Genomic DNA, 13,582 nt, shown 5'->3' with positions numbered 1-13,582 from the left:
AGTTTGTAAAATATAATCGAAGTCGATATACTTTATATAGTTATAAGCGTAAGTATATTTAGTTGTTATTTCATCATTTGTCTGATGATGGTGACAGAGTACTTATAGTACTGGTCACCGATACGTCACACAGAAACACTTACTGGTTGTGACAGGGTACGTATAGTACTGGTCACCGATACGTCACACAGAAACACATACTTGTTGTGACAGGGTACGTATAGTACTGGTCACCGATATGTCACACAGAAACACTTACTGGTTGTGACAGAGTACGTATAGTACTGGTCACCGATACGTCACACAGAATCACTTACTGGTTGGGACAGGGTACGTATAGTACTGGTCACCGATATGCCACACAGAAACACTTACTGGTTGTGACAGGGGACGTATAGTACTGGTCACCGATACGTCACACAGAAACACTTACTGGTTGTGACAGAGTACGTATAGTACTGGTCACCGATACGTCACACAGAATCACTTACTGGTTGGGACAGGGTACGTATAGTACTGGTCACCGATACGTCACACAGAAACATTTACTGGTTGCGACAGGGTACTTATAGTACTGATCACCGATACGTCACACAGAAACACTTACTGGTTGTGACAGGGTACGTATAGTACTGGTCACCGATACGTCACACATAAACACTTACTGGTTGTGACAGGGTACTTATAGTACTGATCACCGATACGTCACACATAAACACTTACTGGCTGTGACAGGGTACGTATAGTACTGGTCACCGATACGTCACACAGAAACACATACTTGTTGTGACAGGGTACGTATAGTACTGGTCACCGATATGTCACACAGAAACACTTACTGGTTGTGACAGAGTACGTATAGTACTGGTCACCGGTACGTCACACAGAAACACTTACCGGTTGTGACAGGGTACGTATAGCACATTTCACCGATACGTCACACAGAAACACTTACTGGTTGTGACAGGGTACGTATAGTACTGGTCACCGAAACTTCACACATAAACACCTACTGGGTGTGATACATAACTTTTAAACTTTTCATAATAACCAACCTGAAGGAAATATTTAGAAATAGAATAACATATCTGGTTCTCATGAAAAATGAAATGTCATCTGACTTAGAATAGCGAAATCCACTCTTATTTATGATATCTAAATACTAGAACTAAACGATGAATTGATAATTAAATCATAACTTGTGTACAAGATGATACAGTCATGTATATATATTATTGAAGTCTCAGAAAAGACGTCAATATATTTATCATTTCATCATATTTCATTGAGTAAACAATAGGATTGAACAGCAGGCTAGGCCTATACAAGTTCTCTCCTAAGGTTGACATCACAAAGACAAAGTGAAACGGTTGATAAGAACATATTTGTCAAATGACATGTCATAAGTAGCATACATCCTCAGTCAATGTATAGTAAACGGTATAGGGGAGATAAATCCATGTATGTTTCATTTATATATAAATACTTAATTGATATTTTGAGCTACACAGTGCTCTTATTAATAAGTCAATCATAATTAATTAGTAATAGACAAGCAATACCCAAATGATATATAAAACAGAGGAATTGCTACAATTTTCTTTTTTTTGGCAAGTCACTATGCTTATACGTATTATTGAAGTCTCAGAAAAGACGTCAATATATCTGTGTAAATAAGGGAATTGAACATCGGACGGGGACACAACTGAAAGAAGATGCGAAGAGGTCAAGAAGCATGGAAAGAACAAAGCAAGGTTTGTATTTGTTAAAAACAAGGGCCAATAAAGTCTGTCACTAATATAGAAACGTGTTTCAGTGCAATTCGTTATGACAAAACCTTCATACCAGCAGGGTACAGGCCAATTGGCATTACATTAAATTTTCTTGGTCATGAAAGGAAGTTAATAGAAGACGTTGTCACATTTTTCATTGGAACAATTTCTTTGAAGTTTAAAAGATGTTTAACCTATGTGAATCTTAAAGTTTGTCGATGCGATGAATAGAGAATATTACATGAGCGTCCATGTCATATTAAATGTTTTATGAGCGTCCATGTCATATTAAATGTTTTATGAGCGTCCATGTCATATTAAATGTTTTATGAGCGTCCATGTCATATTAAATGTTTTATGAGCGTCCATGTCATATTAAATGTTTTATGAGCGTCCATGTCATATTAAATGTTTTATGAGCGTCCATGTCATATTAAATGTTTTATGAGCGTCCATGTCATATTAAATGTTTTATGAGCGTCCATGTCATATTAAATGTTTTATGAGCGTCCATGTCATATTAAATGTTATATGAGCGGCCATGTCATATTAAATGTTTTATGAGCGTCATGTCATATTAAATGTTTTATGAGCGTCCAAGTCATATTAAATGTTTTAAACAAGTTCAATAATTTGTTATGACACGAGCTTTTAGGCGAGTATAGTTTCGATTCATAGAACGAGTTTAATATTTATATCTAAACAACGTTGATAGCTTTTCTGCTTGGGAAGCTATATTCTAAATATAATATTTCACCCCATGGCTTTCTAAAAGTCTTTCAATAAATAATCACATTTGTCAACTGTGAACTTGAATGTAGGTAAAGGTGATTGTTTTCAACAAACATGATGATACATAAAACATTATTCTAGGCATCACGGGTTAATGAGTTGTTTTTGTTACTACATATATGATCCATGCGACCCTGAATATGGTTCAATAGGATTAGTTTGAAAAAAAGGTTATTAGTCTTTTATTTCTGCAAGTTGCTGAACAAATATCTTGACTCTAGAACTTTCAGCTCACTTAAAGATGTCGTTCAAGAGTTAAATATGTTTTGCCCTCGTTATCCTAATGTTATTTCTACAAAATGTAAAGCTCCTCATCCAAGTAATCAACATAACAAACAACACGATACTGAACATTACTCTACAGTTAGACAATAGATCACGAGATCATTACCCTACAGTTAGACAATAGATCACGATAACATTAATCTACAGTTAGACAATAGATCACGAGATCATTACCCTACAGTTAGACAATAGATCACGATAACATTACTCTACAGTTAGACAATAGATCACGAGATCATTACCCTACAGTTAGACAATAGATCACGATAACATTACTCTACAGTTAGACAATAGATCACGAGATCATTACCCTACAGTTAGACAATAGATCACGAGATCATTACTCTACAGTTAGACAATAGATCACGAGATCATTACCCTACAGTTAGACAATAGATCACGAGATCATTACTCTACAGTTAGACAATAGATCACGAGATCATTACCCTACAGTTAGACAATAGATCACGAGATCATTACTCTACAGTTAGACAATAGATCACGAGATCATTACCCTACAGTTAGACAATAGATCACGAGATCATTACTCTACAGTTAGACAATAGATCACGAGATCATTACCCTACAGTTAGACAATAGATCACGAGATCATTACTCTACAGTTAGACAATAGATCACGAGATCATTACCCTACAGTTAGACAATAGATCACGAGATCATTACTCTACAGTTAGACAATAGATCACGAGATCATTACTCTACAGTTAGACAATAGATCACGAGATCATTACTCTACAGTTAGACAATAGATCACGAGATCATTACTCTACAGTTAGACAATAGATCACGAGATCATTACCCTACAGTTAGACAATAGATCACGAGATCATTACCCTACAGTTAGACAATAGATCACGAGATCATAGCGACTGTTTCCTCAGCAGAAACTGACCGTCTGTAGAAATCCACGGCTGCGTTCGTAAACAAAATAAGGAGAGGCCAGCGTTTTTTTGTTGATGAAAAGACCACTCACAATATTTAACCTAAAGTCTTTACATTTGTCATTTTTGTTTTTAGTGATGGGACAATGTTGTACGGAAAATGACTTTGGAAATATGTGTTGCTTTTTTTTTTTTTTTTTTTTATAGAAAAGGGATGTGAATAACTTAAACATCGTGATATTTAAGAACAAATCGCTGTCTATGAGTATCTAATTATCTCATTTCTCCTCATGGATTCGTTTGTTGTTGTTTTCTTTAAAAGAATTTTTACATCCAGCTTCGACAGTTCTGCAAAAGATGGTATAGTTATTAACTTCTGAGAGCTAACGGAGACATATAGACGGTATGAGAGACACACTCGTATAGGGTCGGTCCTCCATACATGTGTGTCGGAGAAAATGTTTCTCTCATTCATAAGAAAGGGTCGTGAGAAAGATTTGTCCTCCCTTTTTCAAATTGGTGACGTGACAATAGGACAACTATTACGTGAAGTAATTAAATCGGGAATATTCGATGCCACGATGCGGCAATTGCGGTTTTTGTGGTTTCCGAGCTATTTCTGATAAAAAAATACCTCTTTCAGACCTAGGGATGTAGGAAAGGGGAGTGCTGCCTTCTTTCTTTGCAAACGCCTATGCAAGCCCCATGTTCAACCCAATTTGAAAATCCCATTGGAGATGTTTCCTATCCTTCGTTCCTACGCATGAGGGAGACTTAAATAACTATACCTCTGTGTTGGATAGTCATCTCTCATAACTGTATGTCACCTACCTGTTTGTAGGGTAGAGTTTTCTACTAAACTTGCTATAAAAGGATAGGTAAAATCTTCATTGAAGACATATCACGGTCTGAATAGTTTTACAGTAGCCAAGGTTTTCCTCCCAAGAGGTATTTTTACGTTAGTGTATTATCATTTTGGCTGACATGAAAAGGATATAACTCTTCTAATTGTTGGAAGCATGGTTTTCATTCATTTATAAGTTTTATTCGTGCAAGGTAATGCTCTATTTAATATGCATAGCTGATCGTGAAAATCCTGAATTTATTAATTTATTTAAATGTCGTGTTTTATGTCATTTTCACTTTTAGAACCAGCGGTGTAATTGTTTTCCATATGATGATACCCCCACTAATTGAGTGTATTGTCCATAGGTAGGCCATAGTCCTACCGTAACTCGTCCATAGGTAGACGATAGTCCTACCGTAACTCGTCCATAGGTAGGTGATAGTCCTACCGTAACTCGTCCATAGGTAGACGATAGTCCTACCGTAACTCGTCCATAGGTAGGCGATAGTCCTACCGTAACCCGTCCATAGGTAGGTGATAGTCCTACCGTAACTCGTCCATAGGTAGACGATAGTCCTACCGTAACTCGTCCATAGGTAGGCGATAGTCCTACCGTAACTCGTTAAAATGTTCATTTCTTAATAAGGTTCATACCACTTAAACACTGCAAGTTGAATAAATTACAAATAAAAAACAACTTTTCGGATCTATTTATAACGTTTTATTGCGATCAAGACACATTAGCACGTTCTATACAGGTACACGTGATATTCCATGTCAAGCTTCGGTCATAGGTCACATACATGGAACATTAGTAAAGGTCGCCAAATTCTCCGATTCAAGGAAACGATATCACACTTTATCTTTAAAACGTCCAAAAACATAACTTAAAGTTCTCATCAAATAGTAAAACTTATAATGCTGTGATAGAAATAGAAAACGCTGCCATGTGATTAGGATGTAGTCTGATAAGAATGTAATCACAACCATACAGGTATAAGCCGTCTGAGAAAAAACTGGCCGTATCATTGCTTGCTTAAATCTACAAAAGTGATTGTGTTTTTGTTTCACAATTATAACTAATACAATTATCCATATGTTGTAAAGCGCCTTAGAGTAATTTTACAAGTTATATAGGGCGCTATATAATTGTTGTATATTATTATTATTAATCTCCTTAGTGGTAATACATGACAACAGCAAAACAAAGCAGTTTGATTAATACCTAGGATCATGTTATTAAACATAGGAATCGTATTGACCAAAATATCAAGGCTATACGGTATCACAGGTCTGTCCGATGATGTAGTGTATTACAGATTTGTATAACATTTTATTATACAGGACCAACACCAAGAGGTAGTAAACTTGTAATTTTAAGTGCTCTCAACACCCACAATCAATACGTATATACTTGTAGCATTTAAATAAAACACGAAAAACTGTGCCATTGATTAATGAGTCTGTAAATGCCTTTTATAGGCGTCTTCTAATGTTCCGCATATCATCTTACATACGTTTTTTACAAGGTCCTTCAATACATTTCTTCTCGCTTACTTAAGAACTTTTTCAATGTCTAAAAAAAATACTTTTTAAAAACGTTTAAAATAATAAAACAATTTTGGTATATCCATTGTTGTTAATTTTATAACTTTGACCGTTTGTGGAAACTCTTAGGCAATTTAGTGATTACAATATACATGTTATCTCGTAGAAGTATTTTTTTTATAGCTCGTTCTCGCCCGAGTCCACCCCCTCCTTGCTGAGATCAGCCCCCGCAACAGATATGCCGCCATCTTGCTGATCGGAAACATAGTGCGCCTCCTGGCTGTTATTGTGGCGTCGCTGTTGCTGTATACAGATAGGAATAGCGTTGGTTAATCTTAATCTTTCAGACAGAAGAATAGACACAGAGACAATTTTCTTTACGTCATGTTAGACAGCAGAGGAATGACTGTTATCTTTAATCAGTTCATCTTATATTAATTGAAGTAGTTGTGAATTTGTATAGATCTGACAATGATTTGAACATTCAGACGATATTGCGAAGAAAACTCAACCATACAATGTATGTCATTTGAAAAATGATGTCATCTTTAATAATGAATGAAAGAAAACATTAATGATTATATTACTTTAATTGGTATCCACGACTACAACAGTTTACCGAGAAATCGGGTGAGAAGTTTGAGTAAAGTGACGAGTTTTGTGAAGGAGAGAGACGGAAACAGATGCCTTACCTCTTTAATGGCGTGGTAGATATTGACGTCCCTGGAGGTGGCTACCATAGTCCCGTTCACATTCTCGATCTGAACAGTAATAAAAACGATAGGTGATCAATAGGTGAAAATATCCTTCATATCATTAAAAATATTTAAAAACTTTTTTCGATGCACTGTTTAGTGATAAATGAACATTTTCCAGCTTAGATATTTTAGGAGCAAATCGCATCTCGTGGTCATTCTGTGATCTTTATGGGTAGTTACTATACATGAACGTTATAAAACGCATTGGAATGGAACAATTTTCAGGTCTAACCAAAAGGTGTTACATGAGGAAGTGAAAAGGGGCTATAATTAGTTACCTACTGACCGTTGTAACAGTTACTGATGAGGACACAATGCTGCTGTAACAATAGTTTATTGTTAGCATCAAACTAACTGCTACTAGAGAAAGTTACGATGGGTTAGGTGTAGATCAAACTTAGGTTTGTTGCAGGGAGTTGCGTAGCGGCAAATTGGAAAGAGTCTTTCGAAACAGAATATAATATTATAATAAAAACGACATTTTGTTATGTTCTACTACCTTGAGACAACATATTTTGTATTTAAGAATGGACATGGGTTCATGGTTAAGAACAAACTAACGAAGGTTTTGTTAAATTGTGACGCCTTTGTGCAAAAGTAATCGTTATAAGAGGCATTGACTTAGGGTCACGGTTTAGGTCATACTGAGGAAGGTTTTGTTACATGTGGTCGTGTTTATACCAAACTTACCGTTATGAGAGGGAGGGACATGAGGTCAAATTTTGGTTCTAATCGAGGAAGGTTTTGTTACATGAGGTCGTGTTTATACCAAACTTACCGTTATGAGAGGAAGGGACAAGGGGTCACGGTTTAGGACACACTGAGGAAGGTTTTGTTACATGAGGTCGTGTTTATACCAAACTTACCGTTATGAGAGGGAGGGACAAGGGGTCACGGTTTAGAACACACTGAGGAAGGTTTTGTTACATGAGGTCGTGTTTATACCAAACTTACTGTTATGAATTGGAGGGACATGGGGTCGAGGTTTAGGTAACACTGAGGAAGGTTTTGTTACACGGGGTCGTGTTTATACAAAACTTACTGTTATGAAGGGGAGGGACATGGGGTCACGGTTTATGTAACACTTAGGAAGGTTTTGTTACATGTGGTCGTGTTTATACTAAACTTACTGTTATGAATTGGAGGGACATGGGGTCGAGGTTTAGGTAACACTGAGGAAGGTTTTGTTACATGGGGTCGTGTTTATACCAAACTTACCGTTATGGGAGGGAGGGACAAGGGGTCACGGTTTAGGACACACTGAGGAAGGTTTTGTTACATGAGGTCGTGTTTATACCACACTTACCGTTATGAGAGGAAGGGACAATGGGTCACGGTTTAGGACACACTGAGGAATGTTTTGTTACACGGGGTCGTGTTTATACAAAACTTACTGTTATGAAGGGGAGGGACATGGGGTCACGGTTTATGTAACACTGAGGCAGGTTTTGTTACATGTGGTCGTGTTTATACCAAACTTACTGTTATGAATTGGAGGGACATGGGGTCAAGGTTTAGGTAACACTGAGGAAGGTTTTGTTACATGTGGTCGTGTTTATACCAAACTTACTGTTATAAAGGGGAGGGACAAGGGGTCACAGTTAAGGTAACACTGAGGAAGGTTTTGTTACACGGGGTCGTGTTTATAACAAACTTACCGTTATGAGAGGGAGGGACAAGGAATCACGGTTTGGGTCACACTGAGGAAGGTTTTGTTACACGGGGTCGTGTTTATACCAAACTTACTGTTATGAAGGGGAGGGACATGGGGTCACGGTTTGGGTCACACTGAGGAAGGTTTTGTTACATGTGGTCGTGTTGATACCAAACTTACCGTTATGAAGGGGAGGGACATGGGGTCACGGTTTAGGACACCCCGAGGAAGGTTTTGTTGCATGAGGTCGGGTTTAAATCAAACTTACCGTTATATAGGGGAGGGACATGGGGTCACGGTTTGGGGCACACTGAGGAAGGTTTTGTTACATGTGGTCGTGTTGATCCCAAACTTACCGTTATGAAGGGGATGGACATGGGGTCACGGTTTGGGTTACACTGAGGAAGGTTTTGTTACATGAGGTCGTGTTTATACCAAACCTACTCTTATAAAGGGGAGGGACAAGGGGTCACGGCTAAGGCAACACTGAGGAAGGTTTTGTTATATGAGGTCGTGTTTAAATCAAACTTTCCGTTATAAAGGGGGGGGACATGGGGTCACGGTTTAGGACACACCGAGGAAGGTTTTGTTGCATGAGGTCGTGTTTAAATCAACCTTACCGTTATAAAGGGGAGGGACACCAAACTTACCGTTATGAAGGGGATGGACATGGGGTCACGGTTTGGGTCCCACTGCGGAAGGATTTGTTACATGTGGTCGTGTTGATCCCAAACTTACCGTTATGAAGGGGATGGACATGGGGTCACGGTTTGGGTCCCACTGCGGAAGGATTTGTTACATGTGGTCGTGTTGATCCCAAACTTACCGTTATGAAGGGGATGGACATGGGGTCACGGTTTGGGTCCCACTGCGGAAGGATTTGTTACATGTGGTCGTGTTGATCCCAAACTTACCGTTATGAAGGGGATGGACATGGGGTCACGGTTTGGGTCCCTCTGAGGAAGGTTTTGTTACATGTGGTCGTGTTGATCCCAAACTTACCGTTATGAAGGGGATGGACATGGGGTCACGGTTTGGGTTACACTGAGGAAGGTTTTGTTACATGAGGTCGTGTTTATACCAAACCTACTAGTATAAAGGGGAGGGACAAGGGGTCACGGCTAAGGCAACACTGAGGAAGGTTTTGTTATATGAGGTCGTGTTTAAATCAAACTTTCCGTTATAAAGGGGGGGGACATGGGGTCACGGTTTAGGACACCCCGAGGAAGGTTTTGTTGCATGAGGTCGGGTTTAAATCAAACTTACCGTTATAAAGGGCAGTGACATGGGGTCCCGGTTAATGTAACACTGAGGAAGGTTTTGTTATATGAGGTCGTGTTTAAATCAAACTTGCCGTTATAAGGGGTAGGGACATGGGGTCACGGTTAAGGTACCTCTGAGGAAGGTTTTGTTACATGTGGTCGTGTTTATACCAAACTTATTGTTATGAAGGGGAGGGACATGGGGGCACGGTTAAGGTAACACGGAGGAAGGTTTTGTTACACGGGGGCGTGTTTATACCAAACTTACCGTTATGAGGGGGAGGGACATGGGGTCACGGTTTAGGACACACCGAGGAAGGTTTTGTTGCATGAGGTCGGGTTTAAATCAAACTTACCGTTATAAAGAGGAGGGACATGGGGTCACGGTTTAGGACACACCGAGGAAGGTTTTGTTGCATGAGGTCGGGTTTAAATCAAACTTACCGTTATAAAGAGGAGGGACATGGGGTCACGGTTTGGGGCACACTGAGGAAGGTTTTGTTACACGGGGTCGTGGTTATACCAAACTTACCGTTATGAAGGGGAGGGGCATGGGGTCACGGTTATGGTAACACTGAGGAAGGTTTTGTTCCACGGGGTCGTTTTTATACCAAACTTACTGTTATGAGAGGGAGGGACATGGGGTCACGGTTTAGGACACCCCGAGGAAGGTTTTGTTGCATGAGGTCGTGTTTAAATCAAACTTGCCGTTATAAAGGGGAGGGACATGAGGTCACGGTTTGGGTAACTCTGAGGAAGGTTTTGCTACACGTGGTCGTGTTTATACCAAACTTACTATTATAAAGGGGAGGGACAAGGGGTCACGGCTAAGGCAACACTGAGGAAGGTTTTGTTATATGAGGTCGTGTTTAAATCAAACTTTCCGTTATAAAGGGGGGGGACATGGGGTCACGGTTTAGGACACACCGAGGAAGGTTTTGTTGCATGAGGTCGTGTTTAAATCAAACTTACCGTTATAAAGGGAGGGACATGGGGTGACGGTTAAGGTATCACTGAGGAAGGTTTTGTTACATGGGGTCGTGTTTATAACAAACTTACTGTTATGAAGGGGAGGGACATGGGGGCACGGTTTGGGTCACACTGAGGAAGTTTTTTTTTACATGAGGTCGTGTTTATACCAAACCTACTCTTATAAAGGGGAGGGACAAGGGGTCACGGCTAAGGCAACACTGAGGAAGGTTTTGTTATATGAGGTCGTGTTTAAATCAAACTTTCCGTTATAAAGGGGGGGGACATGGGGTCACGGTTTAGGACACCCCGAGGAAGGTTTTGTTGCATGAGGTCGTGTTTAAATCAAACTTTCCGTTATAAAGGGGGGGGACATGGGGTCACGGTTTAGGACACCCCGAGGAAGGTTTTGTTGCATGAGGGCGTGTTTAAATCAAACTTACCGTTATAAAGAGGAGGGACATGGGGTCACGGTTAAGTTAACACTGAGGAAGGTTTTGTTATATGAGGTCGTGTTTAAATCAAACTTTCCGTTATAAAGGGGGGGGACATGGGGTCACGGTTTAGGACACACCGAGGAAGGTTTTGTTGCATGAGGTCGTGTTTAAATCAAACTTCCCGTTATAAAGGGGAGGGACATGTGGTCACGGTTAAGGTAACACTGAGGAAAGTTTTGTTATATGGGGTCGTGTTTATTCCAAACTTACCGTTATAAAGGGGAGGGACATGGGGTCACGGTTCGGGTCGGCCTCGAAGTCTGGTACAAGGTCCTCGGTGGACTTGATCTCAACCCGTATCAATCTAAAGATAGCTGAAATATGGTACGCAGCAAATAACAAAAAGAAAAATAGTCAACATGAATACATTTAGGATGGAAAATACTTTGTGTAACATTCGAATAGTTTAGGAAAATTGTTACCGTGTTATTGATTACAAGAAGTTTTGAAAGTAGTTTTGCTCCGTTGAATATCCCGAAAAAAAAAGATTAGTTAATAATTACCCCCGCCATATAAATAGATTTATCTTACAGTTCCAACTTGTTTTAAAGAGAATACGGCAAAAATATTACAGATGAAATGTTCCAGTTGAAGAGTTGTAACAATTAGAATATCACAGTAAACAACTTTATCAGTGAATGAATGGACGCAATACATTCCGTGGAAGCTTTGCACCTACAATATATAATGTAGTAGTGAAAATGGGCGTACAATAAACACCATAGAGAGGGTTTGATCACGTTACCTTTGATGAGATCCGCTAGTGCTTTCCCCACTGTACTCTTCCTTCCCGGATTGGTACTGCTATTTCTGGGCCCTTCATCCTCCTCTGTCCCGTTAGAGGGCGCTGATTTACCATAGGACACTGGCGACAGGACTATTTGTACTATGAATACTTGAATACATATGACAACGATACACTTTTGAAATAACATTTTATGTTTTACTCATGTGACAAACCTCACATAAATGGGAATATGCAGAGAACAGACAGTATTTGTATATGCAGTAATCTTGAAATCGCCCGACATCTTTGGAGATTTCCATCTAAATGTGTATAAAACTGTTGTAACAGCGGTAAAACACACCTGTGTCAGTCATGTGTGCTTTGTCCCAGTGTTATGCTGGTAGTATTACTGCTATATCAGCTGTAGTAATCGTCAATACAGTAATACTACAATAGTGTTCCATTAATGTACATCGACATACTGGTACTAACAAGTGATATGTAGGGAATAGGATCGCTGTTATGATTTATGTCTCACATTTGTATTGAGTTTTCCAATGGAATGGAATGGTTATAGTATTAATATTCGGTATTATAGTAGTACTAAATATTAATAATAATATTATTTATTTCTAATTCTATCGACATAGATGAAGATTTAGATTTAAAATTTGATGGAAAACACTTAAATTTTACAGACCATCATAAGCATCTTGGAGTAGTTTTCAATTCAAGCGCAAAGTGGGGGGATCATATTAATGCCATTTATAGTACAGTTATGAAGAAAATTAAAGTCTTACGAAGATTGAAATATTTGCTAAATAGGAATAGTCTTTATTTATAAATCCTTCATTTTACCAGTTTTAGAATATGCTTGTGCATTATGGGATGGTTGTACTAAATATGAATCAGAAAAGCTGCTCGAATTATATCCGGCCTTCATTCATATACCCGAACAGGTTTAGAAACTCTTTCTAATCGTCGAAAACGTACAAAACTCCAACTTTTATATGAAATGCAAAACAACCTTACTCCAGATTATTTAAACGATCTCCTGCCACCTACTATTGCAGAAAATAACAGGTACACTCTTAGAAATAACAGTGATTATAAAGTTCCTCTATTTGGGCTTTCTCTTACAAATCTTTCCCTTATACCTTCCACTCTTCGTAGCTGGAACTCGATAGACTATCAGTACAATCGTTGCCTTCTATACATTTATTTAAAAACTCTCTTACTTCAAAGGTACAACCATCCCCTTCTATCTACTTCAGTTTTGGAGAACGTAAATATGTAAACTTTATTTATCACACACATTGCATGTTATTTCATACTCAACAGATGGTGCTGATGGAATAGCGAGCAGGTGTCCTAAAGAGATACAAACCCTTTCACCTGTACATACTACATTTGTATTTCCCTTAGATTTTTATCACTTAAATTAGTTATGCTTCTAGCATTATTGACAGGCCAAAGGTGCCAGACTCTCCATTTGTTAAACATTCTCAATATTACTGTGACAGAGTTCCATGTAACAATCGTTATTGGTGACCTTTTAAAACAGTACAC

The 13,582-nt window shown here is 38.8% G+C and overlaps 1 protein-coding gene across 1 annotated transcript; it reads right to left on the bottom strand.

Moving 5' to 3' along the window:
• Nucleotides 1–6,260: 6,260 nt before the first annotated feature.
• Nucleotides 6,261–12,334, bottom strand: LOC110441691. The gene is made up of 4 exons (XM_021484906.1): nucleotides 12,032–12,334; nucleotides 11,497–11,600; nucleotides 6,839–6,907; nucleotides 6,261–6,449 (listed from the first exon to the last, which is right to left on the bottom strand). The coding sequence occupies exons 1-4, from the start codon at nucleotides 12,219–12,221 to the stop codon at nucleotides 6,324–6,326; spliced, it is 489 nt and encodes a 162-aa protein (XP_021340581.1). The 5' UTR covers nucleotides 12,222–12,334; the 3' UTR covers nucleotides 6,261–6,323.
• Between the last annotated feature and the right edge of the window lie 1,248 nt (nucleotides 12,335–13,582).

This window comes from Mizuhopecten yessoensis, unplaced genomic scaffold (genome assembly GCF_002113885.1).
Source record: "Mizuhopecten yessoensis strain PY_sf001 unplaced genomic scaffold, ASM211388v2 scaffold716097, whole genome shotgun sequence".
NCBI lineage: Eukaryota > Metazoa > Mollusca > Bivalvia > Pectinida > Pectinidae > Mizuhopecten > Mizuhopecten yessoensis.
Note: the sequence above shows the minus strand (reverse complement) of the source record. Positions and strands in the feature narration are given on the sequence as shown.